Source organism: Nyctibius grandis, chromosome 17 (genome assembly GCF_013368605.1).
Source record: "Nyctibius grandis isolate bNycGra1 chromosome 17, bNycGra1.pri, whole genome shotgun sequence".
In the NCBI taxonomy this organism is placed as follows: domain Eukaryota; kingdom Metazoa; phylum Chordata; class Aves; order Nyctibiiformes; family Nyctibiidae; genus Nyctibius; species Nyctibius grandis.
Window position 1 is genome coordinate 10,023,691 of NC_090674.1, and position 21,241 is coordinate 10,044,931.

The 21,241-nt window shown below is 66.4% G+C and overlaps 2 protein-coding genes across 2 annotated transcripts; both read left to right on the top strand.

Annotated features, from left to right (window-relative positions):
* Positions 1–308: 308 nt before the first annotated feature.
* NES (nestin) lies at positions 309–7,966 on the top strand. The gene is made up of 4 exons (XM_068415202.1): positions 309–1,204; positions 2,162–2,286; positions 3,325–3,398; positions 3,934–7,966. Exons 1-4 carry the CDS (start codon positions 392–394, stop codon positions 7,500–7,502), a joined length of 4,581 nt encoding a protein of 1,526 aa, XP_068271303.1. The 5' UTR covers positions 309–391; the 3' UTR covers positions 7,503–7,966.
* A 6,758-nt stretch (positions 7,967–14,724) lies between these two features.
* Positions 14,725–19,621, top strand: LOC137671133 (dnaJ homolog subfamily A member 1-like). The gene is made up of 8 exons (XM_068414485.1): positions 14,725–14,781; positions 15,835–15,977; positions 16,054–16,252; positions 16,941–17,045; positions 17,125–17,352; positions 17,440–17,670; positions 17,753–17,853; positions 18,870–19,621. The coding sequence occupies exons 2-8, from the start codon at positions 15,846–15,848 to the stop codon at positions 19,095–19,097; spliced, it is 1,224 nt and encodes a 407-aa protein (XP_068270586.1). The 5' UTR covers positions 14,725–14,781; positions 15,835–15,845; the 3' UTR covers positions 19,098–19,621.
* The last annotated feature ends 1,620 nt before the right edge of the window (positions 19,622–21,241 follow it).

Genomic DNA, 21,241 nt, shown 5'->3' on the forward strand with positions numbered 1-21,241 from the left:
CCCAGGCTTTAGGGGGGCATTTTCCCAGCCGAACCACCCTGCAGAGGGGATCCACCTCCTCAAATACCCTCCCAAAGTGCAAAGAAACCCTTTTCCCTTCGCCAGGGCTGGGAAATCACGGCGATGTGGGCTCAGCCCTCCCGCAGCCGGCGTCGAGCCCACGTGCGCTTGGCGCCGAGCCGGCTGCGGAAGAGTTAAGCCCTGTTGCTTGCCAGGGTCTCAGGGGCCTCCCACTCGCCTCCTCGGCGTGGAGTATGAATAGCTGCGCTCCCCTCCGCTCCCAGCCACTTCCCTCCCTGCCTCCCTTCTCCTTCAGAGCCCCAGCATCTGCCCCGGCATCCTCCGGCATCGCCGGCACCAGAGCCCCCGGCATCCTCCCCGGCACCCTCCGATGCTGAGCACGGAAAGTTTCGCTGGGGCGAGAGCCCTGGGCGAGGAATCGCTGCAGATGTGGGACCTCAACAAGCGGCTGGAGGCCTACCTGGCCCGCGTGAAGTTCCTGGAGGAGGAGAACGAAGTGCTCCAAGCCGAAATCCAGAGCGCCAAGAGCAGCCCAGGAGGGGACTCGTGGCGGGCGAAGTACGAGGAGGAGCTGCGAGCCCTGCGGGACGCGCTGGATCATGCCTTCAGGGAGAAGTGTACGGCCGAGCTGGCCAGGGACAACCTCTACGAGGAGGTCCAGCAGGTGAAAAGCAGATGCCAGAAGGAGCAGGCGGCCCGAGAAGAAGCCAAGAAGCTGCTGTCCTTGAGCAGGAAGGAGCTGGAGGAGGAGAGGAGAGCGCAGATCTGGCTGAAGGAGAGAGCCGTGCAGCTGGAGAAGGAGGTGGAAGCTTTGCTGGAGGTGCACGAGGAGGAGAAAGCAGGGCTGGACCAGGAGATCGCGAGCTTCTCGCAGAGCCTGGAGAGCTTTCGCTGCGCGCCGGTGGCTTTCCAGCCCGTGGAGGTGGAGGACTACTCCAAGAGGCTCTCGGAGATCTGGAAAGGAGCCGTGGAGACCTACAAGACGGAGGTGTCACAGCTGGAAGGTTCCCTGTGCCAGGCCAAGGAGAACCTCTGGAAGGCGGTGGAGGACAACCAGCAGAGCCAGCTGCAGCTGCAGCACCTGGAGAAGGATCTGGCGGGGCTCAAAGCGCGGAAGGAGATGCTGGAGGAGAGCCTGGCCCGGCAGTGGCAGGAGCAGCGCGGGGAGGCAGAGAAGTTCCAGGTGGGTGAAGGAGGTGGGGAGGTGCTGGTTCTTTGGGGAGGGGGAGAGCAGGGTGCTGTGGGTGCCTGGGGGGTGCTCAGGGCACCCACCCCCTGCGAAGGGATGGGGGAGATGATGGGTAGGAGATGGAGGGAGCAAACCCCAGGGTAGGGCTGGATGGTGGCCCTGGATGAGCTGCAGATGGAGAGGAAGCTGGGGAGGGCAGGAGGAAGAGCGGGGCAGCTCGGGGACATCCTTGTCCCCATCACAACAGGGACCTGGGGTCACCCGGCTGCAGGGGAGCAGCACCCAGATGCTGGGTCCTACTCAGGGCTGATGCTCTGCATCCCACTGGGGTCCAGAGCAGGGTCCCAGGGGAACAGCAGCCCCTGAGCACTGTCCCCCCAGCGAGGGTGCAGGCAGCGGGGTGCAGGCAGCGGGGTGCAGGCAGGGGGGTGCAGGCAGGGGGGTGCAGGCAGCGAGGAGGGGAGGGGGGTGTTGTGGGGAGGTTAAAACTCTGACTGACTTCACTGCAGCTGCGACCCAACAGCTGCAAAAGTAATTCAGCAGATGGAGGCGGCGGGGGGGGACGGGGCTGGAAATGCCGGGGATGGCTCAGACACCGCCCGGGGAAGGGTCCCCCTTTGTTCCAGCTCTGGGGACCAACCATGGGTGCCACGGCCTCGGCCGCTCACCCGAAGATGCTGCTTTCCCACGCCGGCACCCCGAATCCCCCCAGCTTCCCCTCCCTGCTCTGGCAGCCGCCTCCCCCTCGCTTTTCAGCCCCTCTCCCCTTCTCCCCCCCTCCTCCCCATCCTCAGCACCCTCCCGTGCTAAAATCAAGCACCCAGCACCCCTCTCCCCGCAGCATCCCGAGGGGTGCTGGGTGAAAATGAGAGCTACCGCCACGGTCCCACGCTGGGCAGGGCTGAGGCAGGGCTGGGGTGCCCCTGACCCCCCCCCCCGTGCCCCCCGCAGCTGGCGATGGAGACCCTGGAGCAGGAGAAGCAGAGCCTGCGGGCACAGATCGCCCAGGTGCTGGAGGATAGGCAGCAGCTCATGCACCTCAAGATGTCCCTCAGCCTGGAAGTGGCGACCTACAGGTGAGGTCCCCGATGGTGGGGACAGGGACGGGGAGCAGGCGGTTCCCCGGCACCGCCGTGGGCAGGGAGCTGGGGCTGAACCCTGCACCGGGGTGGGCACAGGAGGGGACTCGGTGGGCACGGGAGGGGTCTCGGTGGGCACAGGAGGGGTCTTGGGTATAAATGGGGTCTGGGGCACAAATGGGGTCTGGGGGACAAGAGGAATCTGGGGGATGAGGGGGGTCTCGGGTACAAACAGGGTCTGGGGCACAAATGGGGTCTAAGGGGCAAGGGGGGTCTGGGGCACAGGAGGGGTCTTGGGTACAAACGGGGTCTGGAGCACAGAGTCTGGAGCACAAATGGGGTCTGGGGTACAAATGGGGTGTGGGGGACAAGGGGACTCTCGGGTACAAATGGGGTCTGGAGCACAAATGGGGTCTTGGGTACAGAGTCTGGAGCACAAATGGGACTCTGGGAGTCTGGGGGACAAGGGGGGTCTGGGGGACAAGGGGGGTCTCAGGTACAAATGGGGTCTGGAGCACAAATGGGGTCTGGGGGACAAGGGGGTTCAGGGGGACAAGGGGGGTCTTGCGCAGGGGCAGCCCCGTGCCCCCTCTCCCAGCCCTTCCAGACGGCCCCAGACAAAGGCAGGCTGCCAGGGGACTGGGGGGGGACAATTAGCATGAGAATAGGGGCTGTCCCCAGCAGCCGAGGGGCCTCCCCGGCAGAGCATGATGTCACCCGGCGCAGCCACAGATCTGGGGACGAGGGGGATGGGAGGGGAGGTGGGAACAGTGGGGGCTGATCCGGTCCCCCCCCCCAGTCAAAAACCAGCAGCAAAACCATCCGTAGCCCCTTCGTGCCTCAGTTTACCTGCGAAGCAGCGTCCGTAGCCCAGCGGGGTGTGCTGGGGTGCAGCTGGGCTCTCACAGCGGTGCACACACACACCCACCCACCCCATAGCACCCATCCCACAGCACCCAACCCACAGCACCCACCCCATAGCACCCACCCCACAGCACCCACCCCACAGCACCCACCCCGCTCCTCTCCTCGCAGGACGCTGCTGGAAGCAGAGAGCACCCGCTTGCAGATGCCCCCCGGGGAATACAAGCTGGCCAACGGCTTGCGAGGTAAGGGACCCCCCGACACCCACCCTGGCACCTCCGCCGCGTCACCCCGGGGAGGTTTGGGGGGTGAGGCTGGATATAGACACGAGCATTTTCCTGGCACCCACTCGGGTGCGATAGGAAGGTGCGAACGGCGACCAAGGGGCTCCTGGCACCGCGCTGGCAGCCGCCGCGGGGCAGATAAGGGCTTATCTGCTTCTTCACCTCTTTTTTTTTAGGCAGGAGCCTGTTCTAACAAGCTGAGCATTTCTTTTTTTCTCCAAAAAAATTAAAAATACAATAAGGAAAACTTGTCACCTGCAGGTATCCCCCAGCAGCGGGATGTGGGGCGGGCAGAGCATCGTCCCCGCGCGGTGCCACATCCCCCGGGGACCATCGGCGTGGTCCGAGCGAGGAATTTCTCACTTTTCTCCATGTTTAAAAATAGGAGAGCGGGCAAGGAGGGGTGAGGGGCACCCAGGGGGCAGCGGAGGGCTGAGGGAGAGGTGCGAGCAGCCCGTTTCAGCGTGCTCACCGCGCTCCTCCTCGCCCTTCGCAGATCTCAAGCTGGAGGTGAGCGGCGGCAGCAAGCTGGCACCGGCGGGCACCGAGGTGAGGCGGCTGCTGCCCCGGGAGCACCGGGCCAGCCCCTCCGTCTTCCCCAGGGCGGAGGGGAGGGGGCAGCCAGCAAAAGCCCAAAGCGATGCTCTGACCCCCAAAAGCCAGAGCCACGGAGCCAGGGAGCTCCAGAAAATCAGCTCGGTCCTTCATGCCACCCCACCACAGGCTGTGGGCACGGCCAGGGAGGTGGATGCCCCCGGCCGCCCCACGCCGAGCCCCCCACAGCCTGGCAAAGCTGCCTCTTCTCTCTCCCCGGAGCCCCCCAGCCCCGTGCCACCGGAGCCAGGGAGCCCAGGGGGAGAGGGTCCTGCCTGGCCGGGGGGAGACGAGGGTGAGCTGAGCCAAGGAAAGGAGCACCCAGCGCCAGCGGAGACCCCCGACGCCAGCGCCGAGCCCCCGGGGACGGCGCCCACCCTGCGGTACCCAGCGCGGCTGGTGAGCGAGGCGCTGGAGGATGCTCTCAAGGAAATGAAAGACGATGCTCAGCCCAAAGAAGAGCCCACGCTCAGCGCTGCGTGGGACCCCCGGGACGCCCGTGTCGCCAGCCCCGTGCCCCCCATAGAGGCTGGCAGAGGGGCCGGGGAAGGGCATGAGCCCTCGGAGGGCGCCGGGGATGGCGAAGCCCTCGAAGAGGAGGAGGAGGTGGCTGGGGAAGCCGTGCTGCAGGGTGCAGAGAGAGATGGAGACATGTCCCCCCCGGCACCGCAGCCCTGCGGCACGGCTGCTCCCCGAAGTGCCGCGGCGAGCCAGGAAGGGATGGGAGCTTGGGAGGAGGAGATGCCCAATGTGCTGAGCCCAAAGGAACCAGACGTGGTGGCCCAGGAAGGGGACACAAGTGGACTTGGCCAGACAGGGACCAGCTGGGAAGAGCCAGAGCGAGGGGAGGATGAGGCGGAGGCCCCAGGCATGGAGGCGTCACACCCCTCGGAGGATGAGGAGGAGAGGGGACCCCCCAGCCCCTGCGGGGAGGACAGCGATTTCCAGGGTGAAGGGATGGATGAAGGCAAAGCTGCTCCTGCTGTCCCTGTGGAAAGCCACACAGTTTTGCCCACAGAAAGTCACCCGGAGGAGGACCTTGGTGATGGAGAGCAGGAAAAGTTTGAGCATGGGGAAATGCCCGTGTGCGAGATGGATCTGGCTGCAGAGGAGGGAAGGGGGCAGGAGATGTGTCCAGAGCAGGAGACATGCCCAGGGCAGGAGACGTGCCCAGGGCAGGAGCCCTCGAGCATCCATGAGGCCATCCCAGCAGAAGAGGCTTCATCGGGGGCTGAAGAAGATGCCATGGGAAGGGAGGACCCAGATGGTGATGGAGAAAAGGGAGAGGCCAGTGGGGAGGCGCTGGGAGGGGAAGACCCCTGGGCAGGAGAAGCTGTGGGACCTGAAACCCTGGGGCAGGAGAGCAGAGCCTGGGAGGAGCCCGGGGACCTGCAGGAAAATGGCTTTGTGGAAGAGGGGCTGGAGCAGGAGGAGCCCGGAGAGGAGCCCTGGGGCAGGGAGGATGATGGCAACAACCAAAAGCCCCATCCTGAGGACTGGGAGGTGACAGCAGAGGACACAGAGGGGGCTCTGGGGACAGGAGGGCTGGAAAGCGAGGAGAGGGACGGGGTGTCCCCGGCAGAGCTGGAGGCCACCCGGGAAGATGATGAAGAAGATGCTGAGAGCCAGGGGCTGAGCCAGCAACAGCCACCGGCCCCGGGGCTGGTGAGGGATGAGCAGGTGGGCACAGATGCCCCCGGGCAAGGGGACAGCCAGGAGGGAGCTGAGGAGCCATGGGAGGTGCAGGATGAGGATGGTGATGAGCTCTGCTCTGAGCTGGGACAGCTGGAGAGCAGCAGCACCGGCCCTGCGGCACTTCAGCAGGCGCAGGGTGATGGCACGGGGGCGGAGGAGGATGCTGGGCGCTGGGGAGAGCTGGAGCGGGGAGCAGGGACGGGCAGGAGGGTGGAGCTGGAGGACACGCTGCCGGACAGCACGCCCTTGCACCTCTACGAAGGGGAGATGTTGGCTGCGGTCGCACCCAGCCAAAACCCTCCTGAGATCGAGGAGACCCCAGAGACAGCCCCTGCACCCGAAACAGCTCCGGAGGAGGAAGGATGGCTGGGAGGGAGGGACAAGCCACCCACTCCCACCGCTTTGGAGAGCCACGAAGAGGAGGCAGGGATGGAGGTAGCTCCCGTGGCAGAGGGTGCCGAGGAGGAGGAAGGCTATTTCATGGTCTCTGCTCCCAACCAAGAGATGTCCAGCTCGGAGGAAGCTGAGATCTCCAAGGACTTTGAAGAAATTAAAGTTGAAGCAACCAAAGGCAGCGAAGATGATGTGGAAGGTCCCGGAGAAGCATCTCCAGCACCGGAGGACGAAGGGCACTTCGAGGAGTTTGTTGGTGAAGGCGAAGACATGAAGATGCCCACAGGAGAATCTGAGATGCCAAAGGATGAGGATGAGGACGATGCTGGGGGTTTTACTGCCGAGCTGGAGGAAGGTCAGGCTGTGCCCGAAGCAGATCCTGGGTGCCCTGGGGCCACGGGGCTGTTAGCCGGAGGCACCGACGAGCCAGCCCAGGGTGCTGGCGAGGGACCAGGGCGCTCGCAGGGTTTGGCTGCTGAATCGGACGAGGAGCTGGAGAGCGATGGTGGCAGAGCCCAAACGCCCCCAGGCTGCAACGTGGGGCAGGAGGAGGAGGAGGAGGAGGATGAGCCCAGCACGGCTCACCATGATGCAGATGAGCCCATCGCTCCGGCACGGCTCCAGGCTCAGGCGACGCCGGTTTCTCTGCTGCCCGACCAAGCGGAGCAGCCATCGGAGGAGGAAGGACCAGACGGTGACAGCCCACCCCTGGATGGGGACGAAGAGCCCCCCGAGGCCACCCCACCTCAGCCGGAGCAGGGAGGTTTCCTGGAGATGCTTAAAGCAAGCGCAGACGTGGCCGATCTCTCTGCAGAGGTGCCGGCGGCCGTGGTGAGAGACTCGGATATTTTGGAAATCGTTGAGCAAGCGCTGGAGTTCAACCAGGAGGTGGTGATGGGGGTGAGGGTGGCTGGGGGTGGGCACCGGGATCCTGGTGACACCGAGCTCCCCCAGGACACTGGGGATGAACCCTCGCCTGCTTCGACCAGCGAGGAGGAGCCAACGGTGCAGGAGGCACCAGCAGTGAAGGAGGCACCAGTGGATGTGGCACCGGGACCAGTTCGGGCTGAGAACGGGCTGCACCGGGAGGCCAGCCTGGAGGACCTGGCCGAATTCCCCGAGGAGGTGCCCAACGGCATCGCCGCCGTGCCACCGGCACAGGAGCTCCCCGCGGAGCCCACAGCCCCGGCGATGCCACCGCAGCCCGGCGATGCCACCACCGCCAAGCTGGCCGATGTCACCCCATGGGGCAAGCACGGCGGGGCCGACGCCGTCCCCGTGCCGCCCGCTTTGGGGGATGATGTCTTACGCCTCGGGCCTGACCAGCCACCAACGTGCCGGCTCAGAGCCGAGCAGGAGCCCTGGTCCTCGGGGGACGAGTGACAACTAGCCCCTCGCTAGTGACAGGGACCCTCCGCTAGCCCCCTCCCTGCCAAACCCCAGCCCCCTCCCTCTGCCCACCCGCCCACCTAACGCTTCTCCATCTCCTTATGATTTTTAACACATTTGTGTGGATTTTTGGTTTTTTTGCACCCCTTGGCAGAGTGAAGAACCACCAAGCTCAGCCCTGGCCCCCCCCAAACCCGCATGCTTGCTCGGGGACCCCCGCCTCATTTTGTCCCCCCTCTGGGTGCGTCGCCAGGGCTGTATTTAATTAAAACCCCCATATTTCCCCCTCCCCTGTGATCTCCCACCTTCAACCCCCGCAGTGAATCCACCCCAGGAAGCCCAGCTAGAGGTTGGGGACCCCCACGCGGGTGCTGAGGGCACCCCGGGGTCCCCAGCCCCGCGGGGGGCTGACCCACGCCGGGTGTATTCGCTGCCTTGACGTTAATTTAATAAAGCCTCGTCCTCCTGCTCGACCCGCTGCAGCCCGGCTCGCTTGGTTCCCATGGCCAGGGGGCTCTGGGGGGGGGACGGGAGGGGAGGGGGCAGCAGGGCAGGGCTGGGGGGTCATGGTGAGGAGGGAGTTGCACTTCCAGGCTGATTCGCACCAGGAAAGCGAGCCTGGGGCTGTCTGTCTGCGTGGGTTGGGGACAGGGTCCCTGGGGTGATGCTGCCCCATCCCTGGGGTGAGGTACCCCCCTGGGGCTGGTGCTACCCCATCCGTGGGGCAATGCATGACCCTGGGGCCACATGGTCTCACCCCTGGGTGATGCAGCCCCCAGGGGCGATGCTCCCCCAACCCTGGGGCGATGCTCCCCCAACCCTGGGGTGATGCTGCCCCAACCCTGGGGCGATGCTCCCCCAACCCTGGGGTGATGCTGCCCCATCCCTGGGCGATGCAGTCCCCTGGGGCGATGCTCCCCCAACCGTGGGGCAATGGTCCCCCATCCCAGGGGTGATGCAGCCCCCGGGGTGATGCTCCCCCAACCCTGGGGTGATGCTGCCCCAACCCTGGGGCGATGCTCCCCCAACCCTGGGGTGATGCTGCCCCATCCCTGGGCGATGCAGTCCCCTGGGGCGATGCTCCCCCAACCGTGGGGCAATGGTCCCCCATCCCAGGGGTGATGCAGCCCCCGGGGTGATGCTCCCCCAACCCTGGGGTGATGATCCCCCAACCCTAGGGTGATGATCTCCCATCCCTGTGGTGATGCAGCCCCCTGGGGCGATGCTCCCCCATCCCTGGGGCAATGGTGTCCCAGCCCTGGGGTGATGCAGCCCCCCAGGGTGATGCTCCCCCATCCCCAGAGCCCCGTGGATGCCACACAGGGCTCGCTGCTGGCCGGGCACCTCCCTGCTGTCGGCCTGGGCTGGCCGGCGGGTGCGGGACAGGGTGCCAGCCCACCCCGTCCCCGTGCCAGCCCACCCCGTCCACGTGCCAGAGCCTGCAGCCACGAGCCAGCAAACCCAGACTGGGGAGGCCGTGGCATCACGGCGGGGACCCCGGCACACCCAGCTTTGTCCCTTGTCCCAAAGGGTGCTGGACTGCAGGGGGGTGCTGCGAGGAGCCTGGGGGGGGGCTCAGTCGCCCCGTTGCGCGACCGGGCGTGGGGAAGAGCCGCATGAATCAGCCTCCGGCCAGAGAATGGGCTCCTTTATGGCTGGCAAAGAGCTGAGTCACCCCGGGCAAGCGGACCAGGGGCCTTGGGTGGCCACGGGACCAACAGCCTGGCACCCACGGGTGCGCTCAGCATCGCTCCTCGGGTGCCGAGGGCCAGGCTGGCCCCGACGCTCGCCCACGCGCCGGATTTAGCCCGGCCGTCGCCGTGCCAGCGCCCGGGGGATGCTCGGAGCCAGGGAGCGATAAGAACCCGCCGCTGATCCCCGCGAAGCCCCTGGCCCCCTTCCCCTGCCCGCAGGCGACGGTTTCCTTTTAAGGTGAAACTCCAACGGCTCCAAACACCGTAATAAAAAAATATATCAACCCCCCTGCGATGAGTTTAATCAGGCGCCGGGTCTGCGTTCAATCAGCCCTCGGCCCCAGTGAGGCCTGGGCAGCGTCAGCCCCGGCGGCGCCAGGGCCCCCCCCCCCAAAGACCCCCCCCCAAAGCCCCTCTGTGGTCCCCCAAAAGCGGGGCTGCTCCGTGCCGGGGTGCCCGGGGCGAGGAGGGGGTGGCAGGGGGCTGCTGGGGAGGAGCAGGGCGAGGCAGGGGGTGACATTCCTCCCGAAATGAATCCGCATTCCAGGCGGTGCTGACACAGCGACGAGGGGGGACAGATGGCGGCGGGGAGGGGGAGCCCCTTCCTCGCCCCGAGGAGGAGGAGGAGGAGGAGGGGAGGAGGCTGCCGAGGGCTGGGGGTCACGGCTGCCGGGGGCTTTGCAAAGCCAGTGGTGTGTTTGCACTGGGAGCGTGTCCCCAGTGGGACTGAGTGTCCCCAGTGGGACTGAGTGTGTCCCCAATGGGGCCAAGTGTCCCCAATGGGATCAAACATGTCCCCAATGGGACTGAGTCTGTCCCTAATGTGACCAAGCGTGCCCCTGATGGGACCAAGCATGTCCCTGATGGGATCAAGTGTGTCCCTGATGGGGTCAAGCATGTCCCCAGTGGGACTGTGTGTGTCCCCAGTGGGACCAAGCGTGTCCCTGACAGGACCAAGCGTGTCCCCAGTGGGACCGAGTGTGTCCCTGATGGGACTGAGTGTCCCTGATGGGACCAAACGTGTCCCTGATGGGATCAAGTATGTCCCCAATGGGACTGAGTGTGTCCCCAATGTGATCGACTGTGTCTGTGACAAGACCGAGTGTGTCCCCAATGGGATAGAGCATGTCCCCAGTGGGACTGTGTGTGTCCCCAGTGGGACCAAGCGTGTCCCTGACAGGACCAAGTGTGTCCCTGATGGGACCAAGCGTGTCCCTGATGGGACTGAGTGTGTCCCTGACGGGACCGTGTGTCCCCGACGGGACCAAGCGTGTCCCCAGTGGGACTGAGTGTGCCCCTAATGGGTCCAAGTGTGTCCCCAATGGGACCAAATGTGTCCCTGATGGGACCAAGTGTGCCCAGGACCCCCCATGCCCGACCCCAGCGTGGGGCTGCAGCTCAGACACCCACCAGGCACCCCCCCCATCCCCAGCCCAGCACCCACCACCTTGTTTTGGGGACCACGCCGCTTTGGGGGGCTGGAAAAAGCAGCCAAGGTGCCACCCCCACACCCCAAACCCACGGGTGGGGTGGAGGGGGTCGTGGGGGTCCCGGTCATGGGGGGAGCAGCATGTGGGAGATTTAAGAGCCCCCCAGAGCCCCCCAGAGCCCCCCACAGCCCCCCCCAGCCTGGCCCCCCACCAGCCAGCGACGGGTTTTGTTTCCTTTGAGGCTGAGGCGAGATGGGGGGGGGGGGGATTTCAATGGAGCCCGCACAAAAACTCCCTGTGGGGTGAGCCCGCGCCGGGGCCGGGGGGGGGGGGCCGAGGCGGGATGACCTCAGCGATGACTTCATTCCGCTCGCGGCTCCCAAAAAATCATGGGAACCTTATAAGGGAAGGACTAAAAATACAGCCCCAGCTGCCCCCTCCCCAAAATGATGCTGAATGGGGCCACCGGGGCCTCGGGGCTGTCCCCAAGGGGGGGTACACGGTGGGGACAATCGATGGGGACCCAAAAAACCCCTGTGGGAGAGGCGGGCTGGACCCCCCCCGCGAGGTGAGGGCAGGGATGGGGGGCGCTGGGTGCCCCCCCAGCGAGGCATCGCCAGTGTCCCCCACTGTCCCTTCCCCTGACACCCCTGGGGACACGCCGGGGGGTGGCTGGGCCACCCTGTCACCCGCCCTTCACCCCACCCAGACACCCCCCCCAGGAATAGCTCCCGCCGACTATAATAAGCTCTGCCCCGGTGTCGGGGGCTCACCCAGCTGCTGGGTCCTGACCCCCCCCACCCCCCAGCGCCGTGTCCCAGCGCCGCGACAGCTGCTGCCAACTGGGGGTGACACGGATGCCAGCGGCCGAGCCCCGCGCCCGGAATGCGCGTCTGGGGCCGTCCGTCACCAGCCGGGAGGGTGGTGGGGGTCCCTGGGGCGATGCACCCCCATCCCCGGGGTTATACCCCCCCCCCCGCCAGATCCCACCCCCATCCCCACGCCGTCACCTCCCCAAAAACGCTCCTTTGCACCCCAAAACGGAGGGGGGACAATGGGAGAGGGGGAAGGTGGCACCCACCAACCCAGTGGCACCCACCAACCCAGCAGCACCCCAAGAGCCCCTTCTCGGGGCCTCAGCACCCATAAAGGTGGCGCAGGAGGGGGCACGTGGCCCCACGCTGGGACACCCCGTCATTAGCGGGGGCGTGGGGCGGGCAAAGGGCAGCGGCGCGCGTGGGAAGGCACCCGACCGGCTCCCGGCGCGCGTGTGCCAACGCCGTGCCTCAGTTTCCCCTCTCACCTGACCAGCCGTGGGGAACCCCCCACCCAGGGCACCCCAGCACCCACCCCGTGCGAGCTGGGGGGTATTTGGGGTGGGGGGGGCAGCGGGCACAGGAGGTGAATTGGGTCCCTAAACTGGGCAGGGGGTGTCCAAGCTGGGCACGTGGTCCCCAAACTGGGAATGGGGTCCCCAAACTGGGAATGGGGTCACCAAACTGGGAATGCAGCCCCCAAACTGGGTAGGGGGTCTCCAAACTGGAAATGCAGCCCCCAAACTGGGAATGGGGTCCCCAAACTGGGAATGGGATCACCAGACTGGGAATGGAGTCCCCAAACTGGGAATGGGGTCACCAAACTGGGAAAGGGGTCCCCAAACTGAGAATGGAGATCCCAAACTGGGCACATGGTCCCTAAACTGGGCAGAGGGTCTCCAAACTGGGCATGTGTTCCCCAAACTGGGAATGGCGTTCCCAAACTGGGAATGGGATCCCCAAACTGGGAATGGGGTCCCCAAACTGGGAATGGGGACACCAAACTGGGAATGGGGTCACCAAAGTGGGAATGCAGCCCCCAAACTGGGTAGGGGGTCTCCAAACTGGAAATGCAGCCCCCAAACTGGGAATGGCGTCCCCAAACTGGGAATGAGATCACCAGACTGGGAATGGAGTCCCCAAACTAGGAATGGGGTCACCAAACTGGGAATGGGGTCCCCAAACTGAGAATGGAGGCCCCAAACTGGGCACATGGTCCCTAAACTGGGCAGAGGGTCTCCAAACTGGGCATGGAGACCCCAAACTGGGAATGGGATCCCCAAACTGGGAATGGGATCCCCAGACTGAGAATGGAGACCCCAAACTGGGCACATGGTCCCTAAACTGGGCAGAGGGTCTCCAAACTGGGCATGTGTTCCCCAAACTGGGAATGGCGTTCCCAAACTGGGAATGGGGTCACCAAACTGGGCAGGGGGCGGGGATGCTGTTTGGGACCAGGAGCGCCGGAGGAAACCCCGACAAAGCAGCTCCTTCCCCCGCGGCACGCAGGTGGCACTGGGACAAACTGGGCCGTGTCCCCCCTTTCCCTGGGGTTGTTGGGGTCAGATCTGACCCCCCCTCCCAGAGCCAAACCGGACCCCCGGGGCCAAACCCGCCATGACCCAACGGGGCTGAGCCCCCCCCGCGGATCCCGAGCCGGTGCCCGCCGGGTTCGGGGCACGGTGCCAGGCGCGGGCCACCCCGTTGGGGACAGGATGTGACCGCGGCCAGCGCTGAGTCACCGCCGGCAGCTGGGGCTGGATCCGGCCCCGGGAAGGGGCAGGAAGGGCCCGTGTGTCCGGCGCTGCTGGCCCCAAACAGCATCCCCCCCCCCGCCCAGTTTGGGGACCCCATTCCCAGTTTGGGGACCCCATTCCCAGTTTGGGGACACCGTTCCTAGTTTGGAGTCTCCATGCCCAGTTTGGAGACCCTCTGCCCAGTTTAGGGACCATGTGCCCGGTTTGGGGTCTCCATCCTCAGTTTGGGGACCCCATTCCCAGTTTGGGGACCACGTGCCCAGCTTGGACTCCCTCTGCCCAGTTTAGGGACCCCATTCCCAGTTTGGGCACTTCATTCCCAGTTTGGGGAATCTCTGCCCAATTTAGGGACCATGTGCCCAACTTGGAGACCCCCTACCCAGCCTGGGGGCTGCATTCCCACTTTGGTGACCCCATTCCCAGTTTGGGGACCCCATTCCCAGTTTGGGGACTCCATTCCCAGTCTGGTGATCCCATTCCCAGTTTGGTGACCCCATTCCCAGTTTGGAGACCCCCTACCCAGTTTGGGGGCTGCATTCCCAGTCTGGCGACCCCATTCCCAGTTTGGCGACCCCATTCCCAGTCTGGCGACCCCATTCCCAGTCTGAGGACCCCCTGCCGCCCCCTCTCCCAGCCCCTCCCCATCCATCACCCGTCGCTGGCAGCTCCTCGCAGGAATTCACCCCGAACCCCCCCGGGGCAGGTGGGGCTGGGGGGGGCCACTGAAACCCCAGCGGGGCGACAACTGCCCGGCAGCGTTGGGTTTCGGGGGGGGATTTATCACCTCCAGGCTCACGCTGGGACCCCCCCCCTTACCCCAGCACGGTGGCCCGGCTTGGCCAAACATGGCCAGGATGGCTGTGAGGTGGCCACTGAGGGGGGGGGGGGCACCCTGCGCACCCCCAAACCCCCCAGCCTTCCTCCTCCTCCTCCTCCTCCCAGGGGTTCGTTCCTTTCACCCCCACCCCCGACCCCCCCCCAGCCCGACCCCAGCCCAAGAGGGGCTACTACACCCCACAGCATGGTGGCCCCCCCCCAGCACCCCCAAACACGGGGACATGGAAGCCTATTTTGGGGAGGGGGGACACAACCAGGAGCCTCCCGGCTGCGGGGGGTCCCAAGCACCCCTAAAAGCCTCTCCGCGGTGGGGGGGCACCGGGAAGGACCCCCCCGGGACCCCCGGCCCCGCGGGATCGGGGCCCCCCCCCCGGATCGGGCCCCCTCGGGGGGGGGGATCGGGCCCCGCCGCGCCCCACAGCGCCCCCTGCCGGACGGCCGCGGCGTTAGGGCTTCCCACTCCTTCCTCTGATTGGTCACACGCTTCCAGCCAATGAAAGAGGAGGTGTCGGCCTAGGAGGCGGACCCAGTGAAGATGATAGCCAATTGGAAGCAGGCGGGGCGGGGTGGAGGGGGCGTGGCGGTGGGCGGGAGGTTGGGGGCCTCGCCGCCAATGGGCGCGGCGCGAGGGGCGGGGTGGGCGTGTCCCGCCGTGCCTCTCCCAGCCAATGGGGAGCGTGGGGGGCGTGTCCCCGGCTTCCAGAGAGTTCGGAGACGGGACCGGAGCGACGGCGGCGGCGGTGAGTGGGGGCGGCCCCGGCCCAGCCCCCCCGGGACCCTCCCCGGGACCCCCCCGGGCCGCACACCCCGCTCCCGGCCCGCCCGCGGCGGCGGAGACCGGCCCGGTCCGGGGGGGATCCCCGGTTACGGGGCGCCGGGGCCTGTCAGCAGAGGGGACCCGGCCGGGGAGGGGGCCCGGAGCCCGCCGTGAGGCCTCTCCGTGGGGGTGCCCGGTGCTTTGGGGTGTCCCCGCGCCTTGGTGGGGTCCTGCCCCACCGGGACCGGCTGTGGGGTGCCCCCCACCCCACCAGCCCCACGGGGACCGGCTGTGGGGTGCCCCCCTCCCTGCCATGGCGGGGCCCTGCCCCACGGGGACCGGCTTTGGGGTGCCCCCCGACCCCGCCTGCCCCATAGGGACCGGCTTTGGGGTGCCCCCCTCCCGCCATGATGGGGTCCTGCCCCACAGGGACCGGCTTTGGGGTGCCCCCCCCCATCTGCCCCATAGGGACCGGCTTTGGGGTGCCCCGTGGGGGTTCCTGGCTGCCCCCACACCCACCCCGCGCTGTCACATCCCCACCTTGGGGACCGGGATGTCACATCACCCGTGGCCACCCCGACACCCCTCTATCCCCCGGGCGGGGCTCAGAGGTGCCCGGGCTGGGGGTGACACCAGCTGACCGAGCCCGGTCCCTATGGGTTGGATCCGGCCGTGGTCCCTGGGGGGGCGCTGCCAGCCCCGGGGGGGGCGATGCGATGGCCCTGGGCAGGGTGCAGGGGGACGGGCCCTTCCCCGCGTCCCCCCAGTGTCACACGATAAACACATCCACACCCCGCGTGGGGTTTATCGGCTCCCGGCACATTGCCCGGCGTGGGGGGAGAGCGGCTGCGCTGCGGGACGGGGGGAGCCCCCGCCAGCCCACACCCCACGGGATGCTGTGGGGAAACTGAGGCAGGGCTGTGCCCAGGGGAACAGGGATAAAACCCCGCGGTGAGTCCCATGGGTGGGGGGTCCTGGGTGTCAGGGGAGGGGTCCCAGGCTGGGGGTGACTCTCTGTCCTCTCACATCACGTCAGGAGCGAGGAAGATGGTGAAGGAGACGGGATACTACGACCTGCTGGGCGTGCGGCCGGGAGCCAGCCTGGACGAGATCAAGCGGGCGTACCGGCGCCTGGCCCTGCGCTACCACCCCGACAAGAACCCCAGCGAGGGCGAGCGGGTAGGTGCAGCCCCCCCTGGCCCCCCCCATCTCTCTTTCCCCTCGTCTCACCCCCTTTTCCCCTTCTCTCCCCCAGTTCAAGCAGATCTCCCAAGCCTACGAGGTGCTGTCGGACACCCACAAACGGGCTCTGTACGACCGCGGCGGGGAGCGGGCCATGAAGGAGGGCGGCCTGGGCAGCCGAGGGGGGAGCAGCGGCTTCGGCTCCCCCATGGACATCTTCGACCTCTTCTTCGGCGGGGGAGTGCGGATGCGTGGCCGGGCGGACAGGCGAGGTACCGGGGACGAGGGACCCGCCACGACCCTGGGTGCTGGGAGGGGACCGACACCCCGGCACGGTGGGGTACCCGTGGGGCCACCTCCCTCCCCGCACAGCTCCTCGTCATCCTCATTACTTTCTCCCATCTGCCCCTTCTTCAAAGGGCCCTGCCCTGTCCCTGTCCCTGTCCCAGCTTTCCCCCGCTGTCCCTAGGGCTGGGGCTGAGTCACCCCAGCGCTGCCTTGGGCTCCCCGCGAGCCCCCGGGGGGGAGGCTGCAGCGAGACGCAGGGCGTGCAAAGGGCTGCTCGGGTGACTGCACGGATGCTTTCGGCCTGGCTCACGCCGAGAGGGTGACTCGCCACGGCGGTTCTTGCTGAAGTGGCAACGATTTAATAGCAGGGTGATTAAAAGGCGGAGGGGAACGGCTTGGTGACTCTGGGTTGAGGTGATGAGCGGCTGGAGGGCGGCTGGGTGGCGAAGGGCCTTGGGGTAGGAGCTGTCCCTGAGCCACGCTGGGGACCCCGGGCTTGGAGACACGAGGAGATCCTTGCTGGAGGCTTTTCTGAGCCTGGCTTAAAGCTGGGGGTGAAGCAGGATGGGCTCTGGCTCCCACTGATGCTGAGCCACAGCGACCAGCACCCATCTGGGTGTGATTTGGGGCGTGGCTGGGTGCTGAGCTGAGCTCACCCCTCTATCCTTCCAGGGAAGACAGTGGTGCACCAGCTCTCAGTGTCGCTGGAGGACCTCTACAACGGCGCCACGCGCAAGCTGTCCCTGCAGAAGAACATCATCTGTCGCAAGTGTGGAGGTGAGGGGCTGCGGGGTTCCCCGGGGGGGTCCTTCCTCGCCCAGCCCAGCCGCTCACCCCTCTCTGCCTCCCTCCCCAGGCTGCGGGGTGCGGGAGGGCGCCCAAAGAAGGTGCCCCAAATGCCACGGCTCGGGCATGGAGGTTCGTATCCACCAGTTGGGACCCAGCATGATCCAGCAGATCCAGACGGTGTGTTCCCAGTGCCAAGGTCAAGGCGAGTGGATCCGGCCTCGGGATTGCTGCCTCACCTGCAACGGCCGCAAGGTCGTGCGGGAGAAGAAGATCCTCAGCGTTCACCTGGATAAAGGTGAGACGGGGCCGCGTGGGGAGGTGGGGTCACCCCCCCCCCGAGGTGTCCCTCCGCGCCCTGAGCTCTCCCCGTGCCACCCCGCAGGCATGAAGGACGGGCAGAAGATCACCTTCCACGAGGAAGGGGACCAGGTTCCCGGCTTGGAACCCGGGGACATCATCATCGTCCTGGATCAGAAGGAACACCCCGTGTTCCGCCGCAGCGGCGACGACCTCATCGTCAAGAGGGAGATCAGCCTGGCAGACGCCCTGTGCGGCTGCCGACAGGTCATCCGCACCCTGGACAACAGGACCCTGCTCGTCTCCTCCCAGCCAGGTGGGCTGGGGTGCTCTGGGACACCCCAGGGGGGTGCCAGGAGCTGCCAGGCGCAGCGAGGTGACGCTAAGTTCTGTCTTAGGTGATGTTATCCGACCTGGGGACCTCAAGTGTGTCCCCAACGAGGGGATGCCCATCTACAGGAGCCCCTTCCAGAAGGGCAAACTCATTGTGCAGTTCCAGGTGAGGAGCTGGTGTCCTCCATTGCCAGTGTCCTCCATCCTTGGTGTCCCCCATTGCTGGTGCCCCCCATCGCCAGTATCCTCCATCCTTGATGTCCCCCATCGCCCGTGTCCCCCATCTCTGGTGTCCCCCATCACTGGTGTCCCCCATCACCAGTATACTCTATCCCCGGTGTCCCCCATCACTGGTGTCCCCCATTGCCAGTGTCCCCCATCGCTGGTGTCCCCCATTGCTGGTGTCCTCCATCGCCAGTATCCTCCATCCCCCATGTCCCCCATCGCTGGTGTCCCCTATCACCAGTGTCCCCCATCGCTGGTGTCCCCCATCACTGGTATCCTCTATCCTCCGTGTCCCACATCACCAGTGTCCCCTATCACCAGTATCCTCCATCCTTGGTGTCCCCCATCGCCAGTGTCCCCCATCACCATTATCTTCCATCTCCGGTGTCCCCCATCTCCAGTGTCCTCCATCACTGGTGTCCCCCATCACCAGTATACTCTATCCATCATGTCCCCTATCACCAGTGTCCCCCATCACTGGTGTCCCCCATCACTGGTATCCTCTATCCCCCGTGTCCCACATCACCAGTGTCCCCTGTCACCAGTATCTTCTATCCCCAGTGTCCCCCATCACCATTATCTTCCATCTCCAGTGTCCCCCATCGCTGGTGTCCCCCATTGCTGGTGCCCCTCATCGCCAGTATCCTCCATCCCCCGTTTCCCCCATCGCCGGTGTCCCCCATTGCTGGTGTCCCCCATCACCACTCTCCTCTATCCCCGGTATCCCCCATCACCGGTGTCCCCCATCACCAGTGTCCCCCATCCTTGGTGTCCCCCATCACCAGTATCCTCTATCCCCACTATCCCCCATCCCTGGTGTCCCCCATCCCTGGTGTCCCCCATTGCTGGTGCCCCCCATCGCCACTCTATCCCCAGTATCCCCCATGCCCGGCGTCCCCCATGCCCAGTGTCCCCGTGTGCCCACCCCATGCCTCCATCCCCCCTCTCCTCTCCCAGGTGAAGTTCCCCGAGCCCGGCTGGTTGCCCACCGACCGCCTGCGCCAGCTCCAGGCCTTCTTCCCGCCCCAGGACGAGGTGATGGCCACCGAGGACACCGAGGAGGTCGAGCTCAACGACTACACGGCCCACAGCGGGCCGGGCCGGCGGCCCTACGCCGGCGAAGCCTACCACGACGATGACTTCGAGGACGGCGTGCGCCAACACGTCCAGTGCCAAACCTCGTAGCCGGGGAGGGGACAGGGGCTGGAGCCCCCCCCCACCCCCGGGGGTGGCAGCAGGGCTGGTGGCCGCCCGGGGGGGCTCGGAGAGCCGTCACGTTCAGGGATGTACATAGGTCACCTCTCCGACAGCGCTTCACCCCCTCGCCCTCCCCGGGGAACCGGGCACGGGGTTGCCCCGCGTTGGGGGCACCCCCACCCGTCCCGCTACGGGACGAGGTCAGGGACAAGGCCCCCTCTGACCTGCCCTTGAGAGGGGGCCACACCATCCCTCCGGGTCCGCTGTGGGCTCGGCGGCCAAATCCAGCCCTTGGTAGCCCAGCGCCGCGATGGCGCAGCCCTGGACTGATGATGAGGAGGACAAGGGGGGCCCTTCGCCCTCTGCCTCAGTTTCCCCATCGGGTGGGGGAGGACGGGACCCGCCGCTGCCCCACGCCGGGGGGTGCCACTGCCCCGTGCCCCCCGAGGGCCCTTTGCTTTGCCCCGTTTCTTTCCTTGCTGGAGCCTGGGTCAGGCGTGGGGGGGGTTTCTCTTTGCACAGAAGGGGGTTGGGGGGGGGGGGGACCTGGTCCCTTTAATTTATTTTTGGAAGAATTTAAAGAATTTTTCTCTTTTTTTTTTCTTTTTTTTCTTTTTTTCTTTTTTTTCTTTTTTTTCTTTTTTTTTTTATTTTTTTTTCTTTTTTTTCCGGGAGGTTTGTACACATTAAAAGCAAATCCCGAGTCGAGTGACGGCGTGTTCGCGCTCCGGGCGGCGACTCCTGCTCCCCGCTTTGATCTGCCGGGCGTGCCTCAGTTTCCCCAGCTTTGCACAACAGGGAGGTGACCCGCTGGGGCTCAGCGGGGGCCAGCAGCCAGATCCTGCCCCTACCAGCCAGGGCTTGTCCCCCTTCGCTTCCAGAAGCCCCATGACAGGACAGGGACCCCCGAGACCCCCCCATTCCCCTTCCCATCCTCTCCACACCCTCTTCTCCCCCCATTTTGCCCCCCCAAACCTCCATCGCCACCCCCAGAGCCCCTCACCCTGCCCTGTTCCATCCCACCCCCCTCACCCCTTTATTCCCGGTCCCATTGTTGCCCATCCCCATGGAGGCAGACCCCCCCCTCACCCCAAAACTCACCCCCCTTGGGAGGGCACAGGAGTGAGTGGGGGGGCTCCAGGCTGCCAAGCAGGGGTGGGGGCACCCCCTAAAAACCACTGGGGACCCCATAAATCACCCCAGCTGCCTGCTGAGACCCCCCCCATGCAATAGGATGGGGGGGGGGGCAAAACCCTGCAGCCCCTCACCCATGGGGAGCCCCAGTCTGGGGGTGTTGGGGACAAGGGGGGGGGCTGCAGCTGGACCCCCCCACTCGAGGAAAGCGCCTGGTGCCAGATGGGGCTGGAGGAGGAGGAGGAGGAGGAGGAGGCTGAGAACAATGCTGGCCAGCAGCCAGCGTGGGGGAGTGGGGCGGGGGGCTCCGGCCCCCCCCACCCCCCAGCCCTGCCAGCAGAGCGAGCGAGGTGGCCCCCGGAGGTGACCCTGCGCGGGAGGTGATGGTCCCACAGCGCTGGCTGTCCCCTCCCAGAGCTGGCGGCGCTTTCGGGGTGCCACCCCAGCTCGCCCGGTTGCGGCAGCGGCGTCGAGCCGCGGGGACGCCCGCGGGGACGGGAGTGTCACCCCCCCACGTCAACGACGGCCCCGAGACGAGGGGGCCCCTCCGGTCACGCTGGGCGCGAGCCACCGTGTCCCCAGGGAAGGGGACACCGCCGGTGGGGACCCCCGGGCCGGGCAGTGCCCATGATGGTGGCCCTGGGCAGGGCCACGCTGCCACCACCATGTGCCAGAGCCCGTCCGGGCACGTGGCCACGGCGCCCCCCAGCCCCCTGGCACTGTCACCCACCCCAAAACCCCTTTCCAGGGAGCGTGGGGGGGGGCTGAGCAGTGAAGACCCCCCCAAACCTGGCACCTCCTCGGCCCCCGGCTCATCAGACCCCATAACGAGCGGGTATGGGGGGGGGGGGGGGTCTGGGACCCCCAAACCTGCCCCAACAAGTCCTGTTGCCCCCCCCCCCCCCAGGGCAGGTATTACCATGGGGGGGGACAAGAGCCAGCGTGTCCCTCATGTTGGGTGGGAGGAACCCCCCCAGCTCCCTCCTGATGGCTCCAGC

Excerpts from the sequence above, each read along its gene's own strand:
- NES (XM_068415202.1), top strand. The coding sequence starts at position 392 with ATGCTGAGCACGGAAAGTTTCGCTGGGGCGAGAGCCCTGGGCGAGGAA. Across the intron at positions 1,205-2,161 it reads GGGAGGCAGAGAAGTTCCAG|CTGGCGATGGAGACCCTGGA; the intron begins GTGGGTGAAGGA and ends TGCCCCCCGCAG. Across the intron at positions 2,287-3,324 it reads CTGGAAGTGGCGACCTACAG|GACGCTGCTGGAAGCAGAGA; the intron begins GTGAGGTCCCCG and ends CTCTCCTCGCAG.
- LOC137671133 (XM_068414485.1), top strand. The coding sequence starts at position 15,846 with ATGGTGAAGGAGACGGGATACTACGACCTGCTGGGCGTGCGGCCGGGA. Across the intron at positions 17,046-17,124 it reads CATCTGTCGCAAGTGTGGAG|GCTGCGGGGTGCGGGAGGGC; the intron begins GTGAGGGGCTGC and ends CTCCCTCCCCAG. Across the intron at positions 17,671-17,752 it reads GCTCGTCTCCTCCCAGCCAG|GTGATGTTATCCGACCTGGG; the intron begins GTGGGCTGGGGT and ends GTTCTGTCTTAG.